The 22,704-nt window shown below is 40.8% G+C and overlaps 1 protein-coding gene across 1 annotated transcript in view; it reads left to right on the forward strand.

Annotated features, from left to right (window-relative positions):
• Positions 1-605: 605 nt before the first annotated feature.
• The window catches only part of SLC12A2 (solute carrier family 12 member 2), a 93,907-nt gene continuing 71,808 nt past the window's right edge, over positions 606-22,704 (forward strand). Inside the window, exon 1 of the mRNA XM_037138207.2 lies at positions 606-1,463. Coding sequence (XP_036994102.2) covers positions 735-1,463 — 729 coding nt within the window. The 5' untranslated portion in view covers positions 606-734. The remainder of the gene's footprint in view (positions 1,464-22,704) is intronic.

The raw sequence follows: 22,704 nt of genomic DNA on the forward strand, positions 1-22,704 counted from the left end.
CCAGCAGTCTAGATCCTCCAGAGCTGACTGTGTGCTGGCAGCTGCTGCGGGAGTAGCAGCAATCCGCGTGCGCCGAAGCAGGGCCCTAGCGCCCATTTGCCAGCAGCGCCGGGCGCCGTCGGCAGCCTGGTCTGCGGTGGCTCCGGCTACCGTACAGTAGACGCGCAGCCGTAGGGGCGGGCAGAGAAGAAGGCGGCCGGGGGGCCAGCACTTCATCTCCGCAGAGCAGGGCGGGGGAAGGAGGTGGAGGAGTGGGAGGAAGGCGACGGAAGAGGTGGTAGCGGCGCGGAGGTCTTCCCTGCGGCAGCGGTCTGGCGGTGCGCAGCTACTCCTGCATCTCGCTGCTCTTGCTTCCCAAAGCGGACTGGCTGGGCACGACCCCTGCGCGGGCAGTTCTTGCGCGGGGTCGCGCAAGACCTGAACAGGGCCAGGGCCTTGGGGGAGCGTCTGCCGGGCGTCACTGAGGGACCGCGGGTGGGCGGGCTGAGGGGTGGAGGAGCCGCGGGCCCCGCCTCCCGCGTGCTGCAGCCAGAGCCGCCACTGCCGTGGCCCCGCCGAGCCTTTAAACAGCGGGGCCCGCCCCGCGCAAGCTGCACTCTCGCGCTGACTGGGCTGCGAGCGGCGGACACCCGGCAACCGGGAGAGTGACTCCCTCATCAGGCGTTGCGACTGCGGAGGGCGTGCAGCCCGCGACGTCCGCCAGGCTCTCCGGGTCCGCCGAGGGTCGGGCGGTGATGGAGCCGAGGCCTACGGCGCCCTCCTCCGGCGCCCCTAGGCTGTCTGGGGTCGGAGAAACGCCGCCAGCGGCTGTGCTAGCTGCCCCCGGGGTGGACCTGCCCGGCGCGGCCGTGCCCTCCGTGACGGAGGATGCTGCGGCCGCTAGCCGGGGCGGCGGCGGGGTCCCGGGCGAGGGCGCAGCGGCGGCCGGGGACGGGCTGGGCAGACCTCTGGGGCCCACCCCGAGCCAGAGCCGCTTCCAGGTGGACTTGGTTTCCGAGAACGCAGGGCGGGCTGCCGCGGCAGCGGCTGCAGCTGGTGTTGGGACGGGGACCAAGGAGTCCTCCGTGGACGGGAAACCAATCGGCGAAAGCGGGCAGGCGAAAGGCAGCGAGGAAGCCAAGGGCCGCTTCCGTGTGAACTTCGTGGACCCGGCTGCCTCCTCTTCAGCGGAGGAGAGCCTGTCGGATGCGGCGGGGGTCGGAGGCGAAGGGCCTAACGTGAGCTTTCAGAACGGTGGGGACACAGTGCTGAGCGAGGGCAGCAGTCTGCACTCGGGCGGCGGCGGCGGGCACCACCAGCACTACTACTATGACACCCATACTAATACCTACTACCTGCGCACCTTTGGCCACAACACCATGGACGCCGTGCCCAGGATCGACCATTACCGGCACACAGTAGCGCAGCTGGGCGAGAAGTTGCTCCGGCCCAGCCTAGCGGAGCTTCACGACGAGCTGGAAAAGGTGAGCTCTCCTGGCCCTCCCTCCGTCCCCAACCACTGGTTCACGCCGACCGCGGGATGTGGCCGCTGGCTCCCCACCGCTGAGGTGGCGGGATTTGACGTGCACGACTTGCTGGCATCTCTGGATTCAGCTGTCAAGGGTGGAATTGCATAGGAATGTAACTTAATCTCTTAAAAGTTTGCAGCGGGTTAGACTAGTTACGTGATACAGGAGAGACTGCATTTAACAACTTTCCTCATGCAGTTATATTGCTTGTCCGTGCTGGTTTCTCACTCGACCTTAACAATGACCATCCCTCTGAATGAGTTACGCTCCTGGACCCTGGGAAGGGAATGTGCAGGAGGTATAGGTCAGGACGTCAGTCTGTAGAGAAGAGCCCACCTCCATCTATGTTAAAGATTGTATTGCAGGGCTCATGTACACCCATTAGGGGTCCCAAGAGTGAGAACTTTAGTGTTTGAGGAAAAAAATCTTAATTGTGTTTGTGGTCCATGAATTATTAAAACTCAATTCCTGCAGTCTTGAATATGCAAAGATCATAAATCTTGGGACATGGTGTTCCTGATAATGGCATAAATCCATTTTTAATGTAAACCTTTTGGGAGAGGACTATTAAAAAAGGCGGAGGAGGGGGCACAGAGCGAGGGAGGGGGGAGGAGAGAGAGAGATTGAGAGAGTGCGTGTTGTTGTTTTTTTCTGTGGCGGAAGTCCAGAAAGACTTTCTGGGGTCTTGCATAAGTAGTTAACACTTTGTGAAGAGAAAATCATCCGTATATCGTTTCTGTAATTCTATTTTATGGTCATATACGACTTTTATCTTTTATTTCTTTATGGTACAAAATCGTGATTTCAAGACAGCAATTGATGCTTTTGAAATTCCATCAATTAATATTTAACTTTTTTTATGGGTTGGGATTACTTGAAGTTTGCTTTTACAATGTGTAATGACCACATTGATGGAATTTGGTGAATGCAGAGTTGGTACAGGTTGAAAAGATCACAGTGTGCACAAGTTTAAATATAGAAGGATGAAATTTCTTCTTGATATGATTATTTGATCTTATATGGTCATTTTATACAAGAATGTATTTGTCCCAATGTTTGATAATGTAACATTCATACAGTTTGAAATGATTATCTCAATGCTTACAGCTTATTGAATAGAAGCCTGACATCATTTAGCTTTGAATAATAGTACTCTTGTGTTATTCCATTGTGGTATTTTGTTATATTAGAAGAAAAACAGTTCTCATAACAATTACTCATACTCAGGTAGTTCCTCTCAAATCTATTATTTTTTTCCTTCCAAAACTCAAAATCTTTATAAAGTTGATATGTACCTGGTAATTTTTTTTTGAGAGAGAACTTTTATTATTGAAAATACCAGATTTATAAAAAAGCTGAGTAGTTTAGCAGTGAAGCACTTTATATTTACCTGTAAGTTCTAGAAAGGCTTTTTACGTCAAAGGATGTTATATTCCTTGAACTTGTATGCTTCCTAAGAAAGTGGTGTTATTTAACATTATATTTTCTCAGTAATAAGGCATTTGAAGTTCTCTAAAACTTTGGGGTTGTGTGTGTGTGTGTGTGTGTGTGTGTGTGTGTTTATTTTGGCAGTATTGGGCCAATTTACAGTGCCTAAAAAAGAACACCTGTGTTGTAAGTTGTATAGGAGTTGGAGTCACCCAGCTTTTCAGTCTCAGCTTTTTCAGCTTTCAGTGTTATTGTAAAGACTAGAAAAATGCACATAAGGGCTCATGTTCAGTGCTTGAAAAATAACAGCTAGTGTAGTTACAGTTTTGATCTTCATATACTAATATTGGCCCTTCAGAAAGTATCTAAACTCCATGATTCCAATTTTAGACCCTCTTAGTTCCTACATTATTAGGTGAATATAGTATTTAAAATGTTATGTTTAGAGTTGTATTTATGTAACAAGTGGTATAGTGAATTCTTTGTATTTTTTTATATTCTTCCACTCAGGTCCTTTATGGCCAAATCACCCCGCCCCCCCAAAAAAAACCCCCCAAAAAACTAAGCATAGAATATAATATTGAAGATAATTTTGCTTAGAAGTTAGCAAATAGATTAAAGAAAAGTTTTGTGTTAAGGAGTGCATATCTGGCTATCCCACTGTTGAAGGAGGGCAGGAGAGGGGTGATAGCACTGGTTGGGCAGATCCTAAAAGTTGTTTCACATCCTGTCTAGATTGAGTTCTCTTTTCTTAAAATCTCTTCGAATGCTTCTAGCCCTCAGGGAACCGAATGTTATAACATGTTAGACTTTTACAACATTTAATTTAGCGCTTTATTGATTACCATGCAGTATAATATTTTGGTCACTAAATGCTTAATTAAGGATCTACCATGGGTCTGACTCTGTGGTAGGAACTATGGAAGAACAAAAGAAATGAAGACACAAGCTGTCAGAAACTTAGGGGAATTTGTCTTCCTTCTCCTTGAATCCTTTTCATTGCCCAGCACGGTGATTTTTTGAAGTACTTTGCCTAAAGCTCCAACTGAAGGGGATTAGTTAAATATCCATGGTGTATCTTGCTGTATTGTCCAGCCATTCTAGGGCCAGGACTCATGAGTTGTCTGTTTATTGAGTATTTACCGGTGAGAGGAGTTTCTTAGCTGTGGGACACATGGATGTAGCACTGCAGAATGAGGCAGTGATTAGGGAAACAGATTTCCCTAATCAGTTTAAACATGCATTAACTGAATAGTTGTGCATATAACACCGTTACAAACTTTTTATTTTCAATGCTCAGGAAGCAAAGTATAGGCTGCCAGTGAGGATATAATAGGACCTAATTTTAATTGTGGTTGGGGAAGCCTTTTTCAAGAAGTGTTTCATAAAGCACAAACCTGAAGGATCAATTGATGGTAGGGTAGGAAAACATTCCAGGTCAAAGGAACGGCATATATGAAGGTCATAAAATGAGAGAGGGATACATCCAAAGAACTATAAGGAGGCCAGTGTAAGATTTTACTATACATGTAATTAGAAGTGATTGAAGTATTTTGTGTGAGGTAGCAACACGATCTGTTTTAACATCTTTGGCTGCTGGGTGAAGAATGGAGTGGCAGGGGCAAGAATCCAAGTGATTAGTGTGATCTGGGGTGCAGAAAATAAGTCTTGGCGGCAGATTGAATTGGATGTAGGTAGGTTGGACATGGGAGGGAAAGAGAAGCTGATCCGCACGTTTTGGACGTGAGTACCTGAATAGATGGCAATACTTCTTTGAAATGAGAAGGAATAGATATTTGGGAGGGGAGGTAAAGAAAGAATTCTGTTTTGAGTAGCCTGTAAGACATCATAGTCCATGAGTCTTTATGAGGGAGGAGGGCAGAAATGTGTGTGTGTCCTGTATGTGTGTTTGTGTATATGTGTATGTGTATGTGTGTATGTAGTGTCTAAGGTTGTGGATGAAATTACCTAAGGAGAGTGAGTAGATAAGAAAACAGGTATAGGCTCTGGGATTGAGCCTAGAGAATGTCTAAAGGTATGTCAGGAATCAAGGAGACACCACCTAAGAGAATTAAGGTAGGCTGGTCATAAATAGATAGCCAGGAGAGTAGTGTCAGGGAAACTGAGAGAAAAGTTTTAAAGAAAGGAGAAACTCTTCATTAAAACAAGTTTAAAAGGTAGCATTACTTTAAGACAACATAGTTGTCTTTGGCCAAAGCTTGGGAGCCATATGCTGGTGGTATTGTTACCGAACAAGAGGTTGGGTAGGGGGGGCAATATTTGGCCCACCTAGGGGTGCCAAAAACTGCTACAGAACAGGGGCCCTTCCCAAGGACAGAATACTAATATCTACTGGGCTCTTCTGTCCGCCACCAATTAGAAAGACATCTCTCAAGGCCAGAGATTTGTGAAAAGGAAACAAAATGTTTATTTAATGCTATTCAGGCCTAACGCCTCCACTAAAATATCAAAGTCTTTTAGGGTATACACCTGCACCCACACAGCGCTCCCTTCTCCCACTGTCCCAACTCCGGGTACCGTAAATCAGGAAAAGAGCACAGGTCTGTGTTTCAGGCCACTGGTATCGTCAGCTGTGTCACTGTGCAGGATCTCGAGTTAATCCAAAGTACTGTGGTACCCTCTCATGGTCCATTGGCAAGAGTTCTTTGTACCCAGTTCCAGTCAAAGTCTCTCCTGCTTTCCAGGCCACGTGGCCAAAGGGGGCACCCCAAAGGTGCGTGGGCCTCTTTTACCAAAGCTGCAGGGGTCTGCACTCCACCAAAAGCATGTGGCTTTCTTCTTCACCTGGCTGCAGGGGTCTCCATTCTGGCAAAGCTGCGTGGTTTTCCCTTTCATCTGGGAAAAGGGGTCCACACTGCCAAAACCACATGGCTCTTTCTTCACCTGGCCAAGAGGGGCCCTTACTTTGCTGAAACCGCGTGGCTCTCTCTTTCATTTGACTGCAGGGGTGTGCCCTCTTGCCAAAACTGCATGGTTTTCTCCTCAAGACTGCAGGGGTCTTCACTCTGCCCCAAACTGCGTGGCCCTCTCCTCAACTGGGCAGTTCTCCCTTCATGTCCCGGAGCCAATCTTTTCCAAGCTCTCACACAGGCGCTGTAACTCAGGGGACCTGCCCCTAGTTCCATCCTGGGTCCCAGCCACTCCCTTCTCCCTGGCTCCAAACTTGGCCACTGCTATTTAACATATCTATGAAACCAGTTAAAGGTTATAGATATGTTAAATAATCATTCGGAGGTTAGCTGCAAAACTGTTGCTATGCAAAACAGTTCTCAATGGCCCTGCTCTATTGGTCTCTTCCCCCTGGTGGGGGGAGTGAGGACATCTTATATGTCTCTCCAATATTCCTATACACTTTGAATTCTGGACACCATTCCAAATCTTTTTTTGCCTCCCCCTGCCGCACCCCCGCCTTGGCTGCACCCTGTATCAGTATGTCTAGTCTTTGTATGTGGCCTGTTTTCAGCCTTTTTCATTAATAAAAAGGGAATTAAAGAAAGCAACTATATCAAGTGTCTTTTATATCTTATGAGCTTGTTGAATTTTAAAATTTATTTCTTAGGAAATAAAATGATAATAATGATGATAAAATGGGCATATAGAAGTTGAAGACATTGCTGAATGTCACTCACAGAAAGTGGTGTAAGAAGGCTCCGTGTGGAACACGCCCACACCTTTCTTTCCCTTCTTACTCAGCATGTATCTCTGTTCTCTTCCTCCTAAGTTCTGAGGCCAGAGGGGCAGTGGGCGGCAGCCCCTTGTCCTGGCCTAACCCCCCAAACTGTGTCCAAGGGCCCCTTTTCTCCTGCTCTTCCCCGCTTTGGCTCACTTCTGTCACAGGGACTTTTACTTCTCAGCGAGTCCACGCAGCCCAGGGTGGCTCACTTTTCCCCCCAGAGTTCTGGGGAGCCAAAGCAGAGCACCGCCCTCGGCTCACTCTGTTGCTTCTTCTATCCTAAGCCCTTCCTTTGTTTCACTGTCCCCAGCTTTAATAAATGTACTCTCAAAAAAAAAAAAACCATGAAAAGGAGAAAAGAAAGTTGTGCAGAGGGTTTCACACCTGGGTTTTTCTGATTCTAATGCCAGAATGTAGTAATTCCCCTTTCTTATTTCTTATTCCTGCCTGTCCCCCAGACTGGCCCTGCGATGGCAGGGATGCTGAGGGGGACATGTTGGGGATTACCACCATCACCTGTTTATGACCTCCCAAGAGGGTAATGATTACGTAACAGAGAAATGAGGAGGAATTCTCGTGATGATGTATGATACGATCATCTCTTTCACTGGGATCTGAACCTGTGTCTCATTCATCTCCATACAGCGAATAGGTACTTAATAAAGATATGCTTATTGAATGTGTTGGGGTGGACAATCCCTCCCACTTAACAAGGACTTCCTGTAAAACATAAACAGGTATGTTATCTCCTGACTCCTATAGCTGCTTCGGACTGGGCCGTGTTGATTCTTGGGCAAGCAATTCCACACACTACTAATTACTTTAGTATGTAGCTTGAGTTCTTAAAGGTCACCCTAGAGGAACGAGGATGAGTCACATCCCTGAGGTTAGGGAGTATCGAAGTTCCAGGAGTGAGTAAAAGTGGGACCCTGATAAGAAATGCTTGCATGTGGTAAAGTCACACTTTCACAGAGGCTTCACCCTGTCAAACCCATGCCACCAGAGATTAAGTCTGGTTTATCCACAATACTGGATGCACTCTCTGAATGTGGAGGCACCATCTGAACACTGCCATCACACTTGATGTCTCCTGTGTGTGTGTTTGTCTTCGTGCTCACATTGCCAATCCTGCGCAGTTGGTATCCAAAGGACTAAAATAATATTTCTTGGTTATGTATCGAGTGTGTTTGTTTTCATTAATTTTTAATTACATGTTTTATATATGTGTTTGGGAAGTCTGTAGTACTAATCAAATTGGTTCCATTTCATTAGTATTCATTGAAGTGAAATAAATATTAATTTGATTATTGAACAATTCTTACTGAGTACCAGCAACACTATTCTAAACTAAGTGCTGGGGATGCAGCCGTGAACACGGCAGAGTTACGGGACTTTCATTCTAATAGCAGCACACGAGAAACAAGCAGGTCACATGTAGTTGTGAAGAACACTGAAGGTGGGTAGATGGTGATGGCTGGGGTGGGGCTATTTTGGAGAAGTCAGAGAAAGCCTCTCTGATAGGTGAGCAGACACTAGAAGGGAGTAAGGGAGGAAGTATCTAGGGGAAGAACAATCTAGGGAGATGAGCTGCAAACACCAAGACCCTCAGATGGGAGTGTGCTTGGTGTAATTGGGAAACAGGGAGACCAGCGGGGCTGGAGTGAGGAGGCGGAGAGCTACAGGAGAGGAGGTGAAAGCTGTAGTGAGGAACAAACACCGGAGAACTTTTAGATCATGATAAAGACTTTACTGTTGAGTGATGTAGGGAGTCTTGAGTGTAGGGAGCCAGGAGTGTTGTTTTTTTTTTTAATATTTATTTATTTTTAGAGAGGGGGGAAGGGAAGGAGAAAGAGTGGGAGAGAAACATTAATGTGTGGTTGCCTCTCTCGTGTCCCCTACTGGGGACCTGGCCTGCAACCTAGGCATGTACCCTGACTGGGAATCGAACCAGCAACCCTTTGCTTCACAGTCCCGTGCTCAATCCACTGAGCTATACCAGCCAGGGCCCATGGAGGGTTTTGAGCATAGACCTAACAGCCTGACTTACCTTTTTACAATACCTGTCTGCTCTGTGGAGGATGCACTCACTATAAGAGGGTAACGGTGGAAGCTGGGAGACTTGTTAGAAGCCTATTGCAGTATTTCAGTCAAGAGGACAGAACTTTTACTAAGGTAATAATGTGTGATATAGTGAGAGGTGTTCACATACTGACTATGTCTAGAAGGTAGAATTTGGGGGATTTGCTGATGGTTTGGATGAGAGGGTGTGTAGAAAGACCGATGCCAGGGTTTTCCTGTTGAGAATGCAGTATGTAGATTTGGAGATACAGAAGACCATGTGGAAGAGCAAGTTTGGCAGGTGGACTCAAGAGTTGGATTTCATTTTACAAATGAGTTCTGCAGTGGGGTAAACACCAAATTGCAGCTACTGGTTAGTAAAAGAAAAGAACTTAAGAAAAATGGGATTTAAATAATTGTATAATAATGTCCTTGGATGCTACAAATTTAGGTAAAGCCATGAAAATCAGTAGTTTTTCAAAGGGATGGGGAAGTAATACATTGATTCCACAAAGTGAAAGTGTTGGGGATGGACAGCAAGGAAAACTACTTAAAATACTGAAGGTAAAAATATATCAGTGTTTTTAAACAGAAAGTAATTGGCTTTCTATTTAAAATATGAAAGCTAGTATCTGTCAGTGGCTTTGTTATTCTAACACTTTTCATTAGATCCAGTACCAGTGTTGTCTTAAAGCCGTTATGCAAACTATGGTCCTGGTAAAGAACTTGGGGATTTCTAATTATAAGAAGGGGGAAATCTGAAAGCAAAAATAGTTTAGTGGACTGTTGTCTCTCTGCAGAAGCTAATTACGGGCTGGTGTGTTTGTATTACCCTTGGGCTCAGAAATTTCTCTGCTTTAAATGCTTACCATGCTGTTCTTGAACATTCACAAATTACATATTCATTTAGGTTAAAAACCACTGGCATTGTTCTTTCTTGAGTTGTTAAGTTCCTTTAACAATGTAGCTTTGAGTTTAGTATGCAGATCATTTTGGAGGGTAGGTGGCTTGGTAGGGCGGGCTTGATTACTCCAGTGGAGGAAGATTTAGAGGATCCATGACCATCTGCTGTAATATGACTTCTACCCCATCATTTTACCCAAGTAATTCTTATTAAAGTCACTAGTCACCTCCATCCTTATCACCAATACCAGGACACCCCAGCAGCATTCAACCTTCCAGCAGCATTTGATGTTCTTTTGAAGTCTTCTTATCATTTCTTTGGCTTCCATAATACCACTCAGTCTTCATTTTTCTTCTCTCTGTGGCTCTTTCAGTCCAGTGTCTTTTGCAGTTTCCTTTATTTTTAAATTTAGCCAGCCTCAAGGTTTGAGTCTGTCTTTTCTTCTTCCTCTGGCTTCTTCTCTTCTACGCTGTATTATCTGTCTGTAGGCTAATAATTGCCAACATTTTGTGTTCCACCCCATGCTCCTTTTCTGAGTTTTAGGCACCCAATGCCTGCTGAACATTTTTGCTTTGTATCTCAAAGGCACTCCAGACTCACAAACTTATGACTTCCTCCCTCCCCCTTCAGAAGCAAAACAACCCAGGCCTTCTTTTAGTGGGTCCTATGTCTCTCTGAATAGTACCACCATTCATCATATTGCACAAGTGAGAAACCTGAGCCATCCTTGGCACTTTTATTCCTCCATATCCAGTCCATCACCAAGTTCTATCACCTCTGTTTCCTAAATACTCCTTTTATCTTCACTGCTGCCGTCCTAGACCCAGTTGTGGAATGTCCCTCCTACAGTAGCCTTTTAACTGGGTTCCTTGAATTCACTGTGCCCTCCCATCACTATTGTACCCAGAATGATCTTTTCAAAACAAAATTGATTATGTCATCCCTTAGCTTAAAACTAGCCCTGCACTGTCTAGCTCTGGTCTACTAGTTCTTCAGTGTTAAAATTACTCAATGGCACAATACCTTTGGCCATTTGTGATACTACCCACAAACTCTTCCTCCCTGCCCCTCATACACACAGTTAACTTTTCAGTTTAAATATTTCACTTTAATCCTTATTTCCTGAGAGAGGAAGCCTTATTGTTGTCCAATGTAGAACAAATCCCTTTTTCCTTAAAGTTCTTACTTCATTTAGTGGTAGTATATTTATTAATGTGGTTGAGTCAACTGGAACTGAAGTCAGGCTCTGTGAGAAGCAGACTATGTTTGTAGTACCCTGTGTATAGACCTGACATAGCTGACTCTCACTCAGGCAATATGTATGGAATAATATATATAGTTTCCTTTTAATGAATTAATGTAGTACAAAAGAATCTTAAACTCTTTTATATGTTTTATATCTGTTATCTTTAATCTCTGTAATTCATTCAACAGGCAAGTTGCCCCGATTTGCACAGTTGGAGTTTAAGGCACAGAGGAGCTAAGTAACCTGTACAGGATTATAAGGCCTATGTCTGGCAGAACCAGGGTTGGTAACAATCTTACTTCTAGTTTGTGTTACTTCCAAAGTTTTGGGCTCCTGAGTTTCATTCTATGCATATATCTTTTCCTAGTAGAAAAGTCTTCAAAAAGAAATATTAAAAAGTTTGGGGTTTTTTTTTGAAGATATTATTTACTCATTTTTAGAGAAGGGAAGGGAGGGAGAAAGAGAGAGAGAGAGAAACATCAAGGTATGGTTGCTTCGTGTGCGCCCCCTACTGGAGACCTGGCTCGAAACCTAGGCTGGGAACTGAACAGGCAACCCTTTGGTGTGCAGGCCCAGCACTCAATCCACTGATGCACACCAGCCAGGGCTAAGAAAAGTTGTTTACAAATGGAATTTTGCTAATTTTTTCTTCATTTCTTCTGCCTTTTCGTATCCATGTCTCCCAAAAGTGTGACCTAAATTTGCAAATGTTCTAGGGTTGCGTTTTTTTAATACTGTAACCACTAGTGACATGTGGCTGTTAAACTCAGTGTAAATTCAATTTAAGATTCAGCTCAATTACTTGAGTCACATTTTAAGTGCTCAATACCCATACATGGCTGATGGCTATTATATTGGACAGTGGAGATGTAGAACATTTCCATCGTCACAGAGGTTACTGTTATATAGTACTGTTTAGGGAACCTTTTCCCTTTCCTTGTTCCTCCTTTTTCTTCTTTTCTTTCACATTAGTCACCACTAGTTTAAAATTACTAGCATCCAAATTTTCTTTTAATTTTGCTTGGGATTCTTTCTTACAGGTTTCTAGAACATATTGGGCCCTCAATGAAGTGTTTATTGAATCAGTGGAATTTATCTTTTTCTGTCTGAGAATTGAAATGTGGTCTTTAATTGGGAAGGCTGTATCAAATTTCTTAATATGGTATAAATTGTTAGTGTTTCTAAAGCTCTCTTAAGCTACATATCTATATTTGGTCTTCAAATCTGCATTTGGAGGAGATGGGTTTTCAGAAAGTCTTGGTAGCAATCTCATTTTGGAACGTTGTGATTTGCCTAAAGCCACGTAAGTAATACTTGGTAAAGCTGAAATTTTTAAAGATTTTATTTATTTTTAGAGAGAGGGGAAGAGAAGGAGAGAAATAGCAATAGGCAAAAGAAGCACTGATCGATTGCCTCCTGTCTACCCCCAACTGGGGACCTAGCAACCCAGGCTTGTGCCCTGACCTGGAGTTGACCTGGTGACCTTTCCGTTTGCAGGATGGTCCCCAACCAACTGAGCCACACCCCGGGTCAGGGCTATGAGGCTGACTTTTTTTTGAAATTTAGGTCTTAGTCTCCTTATTCTTTTCTTCTGGACCAGTGATTCCCAAATTTCTAAAAGAATCACTTAGAGAAAAATTAGACTTCTCTCTTCCAAAGAATGTAGAGGCAGCTTTTGAAAACCTTTCTGGTGATTCCCAGAAAGTCAGATTTGAGACCAAGTATCCTAGACCATGTTGCAAGTCTTAAACTTTGGTTGCCCCTATGGCAGTAGCACACAGTTATTTTCTTTACTCAACTTTGAAATACCTCTGTGGTAGACAGGTGCTAACGATTGATCGAAGAGCTGGCTTTAACCATTGGACAGCTGTAGACTAAATTGTATTAAGTTACCCATTATTGAACATCTGCCATATTTCAGGAGCTCTCTGTTGTCTAGGCACCACCTTCCAAACCAGGTAATTTACAGACAGACAAATTCAGAGGCTAATAGCAACTTGCCCACGTCTCACAGCCAGTCAGTGTTAGATGCTGGAGTTAAACCTAGGCACGTTAATGAAAGCTTGCAAGTCAGGTATTAGGATAAACATATATGTTGCTTATTAAGTGGTCGTTAATGAAAGCTTGCAAGTCAGGTATTAGGATAAACATATATGTTGTTTATTAAGTGGTGTGTTAAGATTCTACAGGGAATTTAAACTCAGTACTGGCTTACCTACACATTTCTAGAAATAATAAATTTGGCTTGGAGAAATTACTATACTATTCCACCTATTTCAGTCTTAGTCATTTGGTAGATTGGCTGATCATAAAGCTGATCCAGTAATTAAGCAAACAACAACATGACAACCAAAAAGATTTTACATCAAAGGGATTCACCACATCTAAACTGGGGACTATATAGTTACACTTTGTACATAGTTATAAAAAATATGGCTATCTGGTTTCCAGAACCAGGGCAGGTTAGAAGGGGAAATGACCACTGGGAAAGATGGATCCAGAGATAGCCAGCATGTTGTACAGACAGAAGATAAGAAAAGCAGAAACAGAGTTCTCAGAAAATAGCAGCCTAGAAGAGCCCTTAGCGTAGATCCAAAGATAGGACTTGAGTTTTGATTATTGCAGCATCTCTATGTAACATTGTGCTGGCACAGATTAACAACAGTGTTTATAATCTTTTTTTTTTTTTAGATTTAAAAAAAAGATTTTTAGAGGGGAACAGGGGAAGGGGAAAAGAGAGGGAGAGAAACATGTATTGGTGCGTCTCAAACCCAGGCATGTGCCCTGACCAGAATTGAACCTTTTGCTTTGCGGGACGTTGCCCAACCATCTGAGCCACACCGGTTAGGGCCAGTGTTTATAATCTTGATAAAAATAGAGCCAACAAACCACACATTTTTGGAAAATCAGTCTCAAATCATTTTAGAGCATCAAATTTTATTTTATTTCATTTTTTTTTTAGCAATGCATCAGTCATTTAAAAAAATTTTTTTATTGTGGAGTGTTAAATTTTAAAAGGCTGAGGATTAATCCTTTTCAAAACCAACACTTCAAGAATTTATTCCAAGAGATTTATTGTGCTTTGTTTATTTGAAAAATGTTTATTTTATTATGAAGAGAAAAGACTATAGAAGGGTTGGAAAATAAATTAAATACTTTAAATTCTTAACATTTTTGTACTTTTATATATATCTTAAACTATAATTTTATATGCTACTCTTCTTGCCTAGCATTAAATAACTTATTAGTAAATAAGTAGTCAGAGTTTTCTATGTCACCCATAGTACTCTTGTATTTAAGTGAATGTTTGCATGTGTGAACTGTATGATAACATGTATCATAACTTCCATTTTCTCTTTGTAGACTGTTTAGTCCACTTAATTGTGATTTCGTTAAGTTAGGCCTGGTATTTTGCAATTTGTTTTCTGTTTTTCATTCCTCTAAATTTTTTTAGTATGACTTTCTAGTTATATGTCCTTTTGCATTATTGTTTTACTGCTTACTCTACTTAGAATTTTGAATTTCTTCAGCTAATATATGGGAACCAAAGAACAGATCACTTTTCTTTCCTTAGTGCTCTAGTTGTCATAGAAATTATACACACAACAATACAATGTTGTATTTTTGCTTTCAGCAGTCATATGGCTTTAAAAGAGAAAAGAAAAATAGATACCATATGGGATTTATTTTAATTCTTCATTTCCTCCTGTAGCTCTGTGTTGCCATCTGAGTACTTCTTCCATGATTACTTCTTGTAATGGAAGGTCAACTGGCAACAAAATTCTTTCAGTTTTTGATTATCTGAGGATGTCTTTATTTCATTTCACTTTTGAAAGATAATTTTGCTGGATGTAGACTTCTTGGTTGATGGGGTTTTCTTTCTTCAGCGCTTTGATAAACACTTCCAGTGTCTTCTAGCCATCATTGTTTCTAAGAAGGAGAAAGCTCATCTCTATACATCTTGTTTTTAAGATTTTCTGTTTACCTTGGCTTTCAGCAATTTGACTTGCCTAGGAGTATTTCTCTTTGTGTGTATTCTTTTTGGGTCTGTTAAGTTTCTCAAATTTGTAAGTTGATGCTTGTCACTGCTTCCTCCTTCCGCCATCTCCATTCTGCTGTTGAGTCCATCTAGTGAATTTTTCATTCTAATTATTGTGATTTTCAGGTCTAGAATTTCTAACTTAAAAAAAAATTAGCTTCCATTTCTGTGTTGAGCTTACCTCTCTGTTGCTCCCTGGTACCACATTTACCTTTAAGTTTTGAACATGTTTATTATACTCAGTAGGAAGTCATTGTCTCCTAAATCTACCATCTGGGCCTACTTGGGGTTCATTTCTAATGATTGTTTTTTTCCACCTGATTATGGGTTATATTTTCCTATTTAGTAATATTTTGGCATGAAAACTGGAAATGTAGATAATACGTTGTAGTGACTTTAGGTTGTGGTGGTTGTTTATATTCTTCTAAGGATTATTGTTTTCTGTTGTAACAAATACTTGCCTAGGTTTAAACTTCCAGCTGGGTCCTCCCCAGCTTACTCAGTAGCTGATGTCTCTGTTCTATTTTATGGTTTCTACCTGCTTTAAAGCCTGGCTCCTGGGGGAAGGAAGGTAACCACCTCTACCTACACCAAATCTCCGTTGTCAGCTGAGATTTGGGGCTTGCTGTTGCTATCATTCCCTTTTTTTCTAGAGGTTCCCACTTAATTTCCAGTTCTTCTGGGTTTTGGACTCTCTTCTCTGATGGTTCAAGCTAATAAGGCTTCACCTATAGCCTTCCAAGTTACACATATCTAGGAAATGCTCTCAGTTTAAAAAGGCAGTGAACTCAGGAATCTCACCCAAACAAAGCAGCTCTATCTATCAAGAGTACCTGTATTTCCTTTCTGGTCTTTGCTTTTTGTCTGTTTGCCCTACCTTTGTTCCCATGCATGTATAGCCAAGCTGTTAGTCATGAATTTGAATCTTGGTCTTTCCACTAATACTTGTGTTACCTTCAGAAAAAGGACTTGCCATCTCTTATGCTCAGTTTCCTTGTATAGAAAGTGATACTTCATAGTGAGAAGTAATTACATATTCATGTGCGAAATACGTGAAATACCATGCAGTAAATACAATTTTTGTTATCACATGTTTATCCATGTACATTGTTTCTATAATATTCTGCCCATTTATGATGCCACTAGTCATATATTTATATTCTTGACAACTTTTGGTTTTTATTAAAAAAAAATAAGACATTTTGAAACGTAGCTCACATTGTTACACTATCAATACTGGAAGGTACAAATTTCCTGGTAACTTGAATTAAAATGTTTTTAAGTTGTTGGTTTGCTGACATTAGCAAGTTTTATGGGTTTGAAATACATAATTATTCTATTCTTAATGCATTCTGTTGTAACTTGGTCTTGAATGATCAGTAAAGAACATGATGGGCTAGGAAGAGGACTGAATTCTTTGGCTGCAGTCAGCAGTCCTGACTTGGTTCATTGTAAAGTCACATGGGCACACCATCCACTTTTATCTGAGGCACTTGAGTTTGAGCTTTGCATTAATGCCACTGGATATTAATAGACCATTGTTAACCAGAGCAGATTGGATTCCTGTAAGACAATACTTTGTTTTGAGAGAGTAGTCTGTATGGGGAGCATTACACTGAATACACCAATCACCGACAGCACGGATAGGAAATGTTGGTAGTTTGGGGATGAAATAATGGGTAGTTCTTAATGAAAAAAATTGTTAGAATAAACTCAGCCACTTTGGCATCTAAATTTGCATATATGTGCATCACTTTATTACTCATTGGGCTATGTTTCGTATTAATTTAACAGTTTGGCTTGCCTTAGTATTAAGCAGATGCTATCAAACCAAATTAGTTTTTATCTTTAAAGTATCTTTATTAATGCTTTATTAATACTAGTTCAGAGGCTTATTTATAAAATTTAATAGCATTTTTTGGTGAACTTTTAAACATTTTTGAAGTGCAACTTTGGGTTTATCGAAATCAGTACAAAGTTGATTGTAAACAAAACAATAAATTCTTAATATTAACAGTGCCCTGAAATAAAGATTTCCACTCCTTTAGCTGTCAATAGAGATTTAATTTGCTTAACTAAAGCGGGACCCAGAAGTTTAGCTTCTGTTCTCATACTGGGGCAGTCCACCATGAACCTAGCTAGCCTAGCCCAGATGTAGTGTTTATCATTTGCCGCTGAAGGAAATAGGGAAGGGAGGAAGCCATCACTTACCAAGCATGTTTTTAGTTGTAGACAAGTTGCAGAACATTTCTACTAGTGTGATCTGTGATCATTAAAGCCGCCTTCTTTACACTATGTGCAACTGACTTGCCAATGGCATAGGTGATAAATCCTTTCTCACCAGGCAGAGTGGTGATGCCATGTTTGTATGTAAAGGTCATTGTTTTTGTTTTATTTTTCCAGAGGTAATCTTATACTCTGCCAGTATCAAATTATTAGAAGTTATATAGTAGAGTCTAGATGAATGATGTTTTGCAGTGTTTATTTTTATATGTTTGTTCAACATCCAGTTATTTAAACTCATGACATGGGCAGTTACAATAAAAATCACTTATTTCTTGTTTAAAATAATAGCCAAAATTTACTTAGCACTTAGTCTGTTAGTATCAGTCAGTATACCAAACACTTAACACATTTTTGTTACTCTTTTAAAAGTCTTTCTTTTTATTGTGGAATATAGCAGAGAAAAAAACCATAAATGTATAACCTAATTAATGACCACCACCCAGAGCAAGAAGCAGACCGCTGCTGGCGCCCCCTGCAGTCCTCGGTGCGCTCTTTCCTGATCCCTCTACCAAAGCGGCTGCTGTCAGCACTTACGGCGATAATTTCCTTGGGACTTTGTCCTGATTTTTCCCCCCAAAATGGCTTTTACTACCGTTCTGGATTCCTGAACAACATTATAGTTGACCCTTGAGTGACACGGTTTGAACTGTGCTGGTCCACTTATATATGGATATTTTTCAAGAAATCCTATACACGTATTTTCCTTATGATTTTCTTAATATTCTTTTCTCTAGCTTAGTTTACTGTAGGAATATAGTATATAATGCATATAATGTACACATTTTTTTTAAAGATTTTATTTATTTTAGAGAGATGGGGAAGAGAAGGAGAAAGAGAGGGAGTGAAACATCAATTTGTGGTTGCCTCTAGCACACCCCATACTGGGAATATGGTCTGCAACCCAGGCATGTGCCCTGACTGGGAGTCAAACCAGTGATGCTTTGGTTCGCAGGCCTGCACTCAATCCACTGAGCTATACCAGCCAGGGCACAAAATATGTTTTAATAGACTTAATTTATGTTGTTGGTAAGGCTTCTGGTCAGTAGTAGGCCATTAGTAGTTAAGTTTTGGGGGAGTCAAAAGTTATATGTGTATTTTCAACTGCTCAGGGTTGGTGCCCCTGATTTCTACACTGTTCAAGGACTAACTGCAGTATAGTTTGGCATGCTTTAAAATTTTATATAAGTGAAATTATACCGGACATTTTTATCTGCCATCTTTTGCTCACTGTGTGTATTTATAATTCATTCATTTTCATTGCTATTTCATTTTTATTCCATTGTCTGAGATGCTACAATTTATTTGTTCTTCATGAGAAGAAGCTGTGTGTGGGGTGGATGGGGAAGGAGGAGGCTACTTTTAAGCTAAGACCTAAAGGGTAGAAGGAGCCCAGGCGTGTTCCTGGTATATTACAGGTAGAGGGAACACCAAGCAGAAAGTCCCCTGGGAGAAAATACTTTAAAACCAGTATTTCAGCAATAGAGCAATATTATCATCTAATTAAATATTTTAGTTGGAACCCTTTTAGTAATTTTCTAACTGAAAGGATAGGAGTTTGAGGGTGTATAAAAAACTTAAAGGAAAATTAGTAGAAATAGGAAAGTGGTCTATGTCTATGATTAGAAAAATATAGAAACTTCACTTCTAAAACAGACTACTATTTACCTTTAATCATGGGAAGTTTTACTGTGTGGTAACGAAACCACACAGGATGAATCCCAGTAATTCTGTGTGGATAATTTTATTTTTCAAGCCTTCCTGAAAGGGTGTGGGTCCAGAGGTTGCAATGGTAAAGGATAATAAGGGAAGCAAAAACCTAGTATGATCTAGTATAACATTTGACTAAAAGGAATTGCTGGTTAAGCAGCTAATGTGGGTTTTTAATTGGGAGGAAAAAAATCCTAGGTGATATAGAAACGGAATGATCGGCACATTTTACCTACCCTCCCTACCACAGTAGCCTCCAAGTAAACTTCCACCGTTAAATACACACATACCTTTATCTAGTACACAGTTTTGTACTTAAACATTTGACATGCCTTCTAGGTGGATTATGCATGGACACCAGTCTCCACAGGCGATCCAACGCAGCTGTCTGTAACAGTCCTACAGGGCAGAATGTCACAGATGCTATGGAGCCTGGAGGGATTTCTGCAAAGCACAGTTTCTAAAAAAAAAAATTTCCTTCTGGTGCCATCCAGTGCAGAACTTGTTGTTTTTATGAGGCCCATATCAGAAGCCTTTAGGTTTGGAAGCAAAGGAAGAAGGGAAAGGTGAAGCAAAGTAAAGAGTGAAAATAGCTGGGGAATTGGGAGGTTTGAGCAGGATGATTTCCTGAGTTGGGTGGTCCATCTTTAGTTCCCTTGCTCAAAGTAGATACCTAAAGTAATTTTCCTTGGCTCACTGCGATGTGTATTCTACCATTTGGAAGATTCTCTGCACTGCCACATTAATAGATACGTGATTTGGGGTAAGTTAACCTCTCAAAAAACTGTTTCCTCATTTGTTAAGGGAGGGAAATAGTACCTACCCCTCAAAGATGTGCCAATTCAGGAAAATAGGACACCAAGCATTAGGGAAATGTCTGACACACAGTAGGCTTTCAGTGAATAGTATTTGTTATCAAAGTAAGCCAGACAGATTATGAGGGTCTCACATACTAAGAACTCTTTGTTTATTGCTTTAGAATAAGTAACCAAAACTTAGAGATGTACAACCAGATTTTATAAGAAACTCTTGTTCTTGAAGACAGAAAAACTATTTTATTGTATCTTGTGATATTACTTAGCAAAACAAAAATCTGGTGTATATCACAGGAAACTTGAATTGGATTGGATTCTATGTGAGGTTTCACTTCACCCCTAAATATGCAAAGCCAAATTATTTTTTAACCTACAAACCAGTTCTTATCCAGGATTGAATTGGGATGTTCAGTTAATGTGGGGAAAAAAATCACCCCTTTTCCCTGTTGTGTTTTCCAAGTGTTTGTGTAGTTAGAGGAAATTGTGGGGGAATGGCTCAGAAACACATAGAAATAAAGTGTATTGAACTGCTAAACAGGTTTTCCATCTTGTTTTTATTTAATGCAAGTGTTAAATTGGGGTAGGATTTAAAACTTAATTTCTAGAAGGGATTATTATATTGGTTTTATATTGTGATCTTCCTTAATGTTGGACTTGTGACTTTTTTGGTGGTTGCAGTTACCAGAATTTTTTAGCATTTAAATGATACGAACTGCCAGAATAATTTGAAGTTGGATGAGTTGATGAGGGCAAATGTTTTTGTATATTTAAAAATTTCTAAATGCTCTACCATAGCTTCTACTCTGTACTTTCTTCCTAAGTAAGCGGTTGTTAAATGCATTAAAAGTTTATAGCTATGTACCCCACACACACATTTTTTCCTGTTCATGTTGTTTTTTTTCTGTCACTTTTATATTATTTAGTAAGGTTGATTTACTGTGTAAAAAGGTACATGAACCTGGCTGGTATAGCTCAGTGGATTGAGCACGGGCCTGTGAACCAGACATTCGCGGTTCGATTCCCAGTCAGGGCACATGCCTGGGTTGCAGGCCAATTCCCAGCAGGGAATACACGAGAGGTAACTGTACATTGATATTTCTCTCCCTCTCTCCTTCCCTTCCCCTCTAAAGATAAATAAATAAAATCTTAAAAAAAAAAAAGGTACATGAATTGTGATTGGGATCTAAATTTTTTTTCCCAGAACAGAATAGAATGCTAGGCACAGTATAGTTTCCTAGTCTTCACTTGGCAGGGTTAGTCACTGTTTGGCCCACACTTTGTGACAGCATGAAAATGATTAGTCAATACATGAAACTTTGTCTTAATGAAAAACTGAAATGCTCTCATTTTTTTCTTTCTTTGCAATTTTCTTTATCTTCAGTAAGTAATCACCCTAGCTTTTCATTTTTTTGCAAACAAATACATCATCTTACACAATCTTTACACCAACTGTGCCAGTTACTGTTACCAGTTTAAGAACCATTTTATACTTGCAGAGGTGTTGTCAAAAAATTTTTTTCCTCTAAATAAATGAACCTTTACACAGAAGCGGAGAGACCCACAATGGGTCCATAAAACATGGTCAAGATTTAATGCAATATATATTTCAGAGATGCAGTGAAGGGAGAGGAAGAGGATCCCTAGTTGCAAGAATTGGTAAGAGCTTTGGTCCTCCCATAATATGATAGATCTGAGCTTCTCAGCAGATGCCACAAGAGCAGCGTCGAATGGACACTAAAGGCACCGGGTTCCAGGGAAACTGCTGTCATTTCTTTGAGAGGGTCAGCTGAGTGTATAATCTTGTTCTTATTGAAATGGCCAGGCATTGCGATGCCAGGCTACCTAGGAGTAAGGATCGTTCCTGCTCATTCTTTTGAAATATGTAACTGTGAGCCACATTCTCACATTTAAATGTGACACTGCATGAAATTTAAATTGCTGTATTGTGATCAAGTTGTATCACATTAGAAGCCTCAGCTGCTTTATGTGGCGATCTTATTACAAACTGATCCTTGTTTAGAGAGCCTCAAGACTCCAAAGGATGATACTAGAGGCTGAGATTACCATGTCCATTTCAGAGATTAGGAAACTGATTTTCAGAGAGAGGATAGCTTGAAAAGAGAGTGTCATTGAAAAAAAGACATCTAACCTCTTTTGATTGGTTAAGCATTCAAATTAATATATGCTTATGGGTACAATGGAAAATGTCTTGGATTACAGTTAGAAGACATATCTTTCATCTCTAGTCTCTACTATAAAAACATCAACTCTAGAAGGGCTGGGAAGTAACTAGTATGGTGCCTGATAAAATAGATTAATAAGTATTTAATGAATGAGTGGAAGGATATGATTATGGTTTATGCCGGGAAGGGTTTTTTGTTTTTTGTTTTGTTTTGTTTTGCTAATTCAGAATTGGCAAATAACATCACGTCAGCCATCATTTGGGACATTTTAATACATTAAATACAGTTAAGGCAATGGAATATTTTCCTCCTCAAAGAGTGTGCATATTTCAGCATCTTGAAGTCTACTTGGAAACAATATTGTGGCATCCAGAAGACCTAAAGGACACTTTGGTATAGCTTTGCTTAATTGTTCTTTAGAACAATACCAAAACAAAGACTCAAGCATTTCTCCCTTTTTCCAAAAAAAAAAAAAAAAGTAGGTTATTATCTTTTGCCAAGTATGGTATGAAATTACTGAGCAAAGACCCTTTTGCCCAGCCTTTGCCAGTTAAACGGTAAAAACAATAAATTTGTATGAAAAATGAATAGATTGGTAATAAACATTGCCAGAAATACGTTTTGTTAGTATTTTAACTTATTTAGAAGTTGTACTGTTTAAATGGTCTTGATGTCTCTTTGCACAATGATAAACACCTTTATTAACTGACTGTAGAAGAAAATGTGGTCATATATGACTTGATTTCTGTGGGGGTGACTTTGCCCTCAAGTACCCCTGTCTGCCACGGATGAAAATAAACACTAACAAGACGTGATCTGCCTGGGGAGGAGAGGTG

Source organism: Artibeus jamaicensis, unplaced genomic scaffold, assembly GCF_021234435.1.
Source record: "Artibeus jamaicensis isolate MK-2021 breed Jamaican fruit bat unplaced genomic scaffold, CSHL_Jam_final contig_402, whole genome shotgun sequence".
Lineage (NCBI taxonomy): Eukaryota > Metazoa > Chordata > Mammalia > Chiroptera > Phyllostomidae > Artibeus > Artibeus jamaicensis.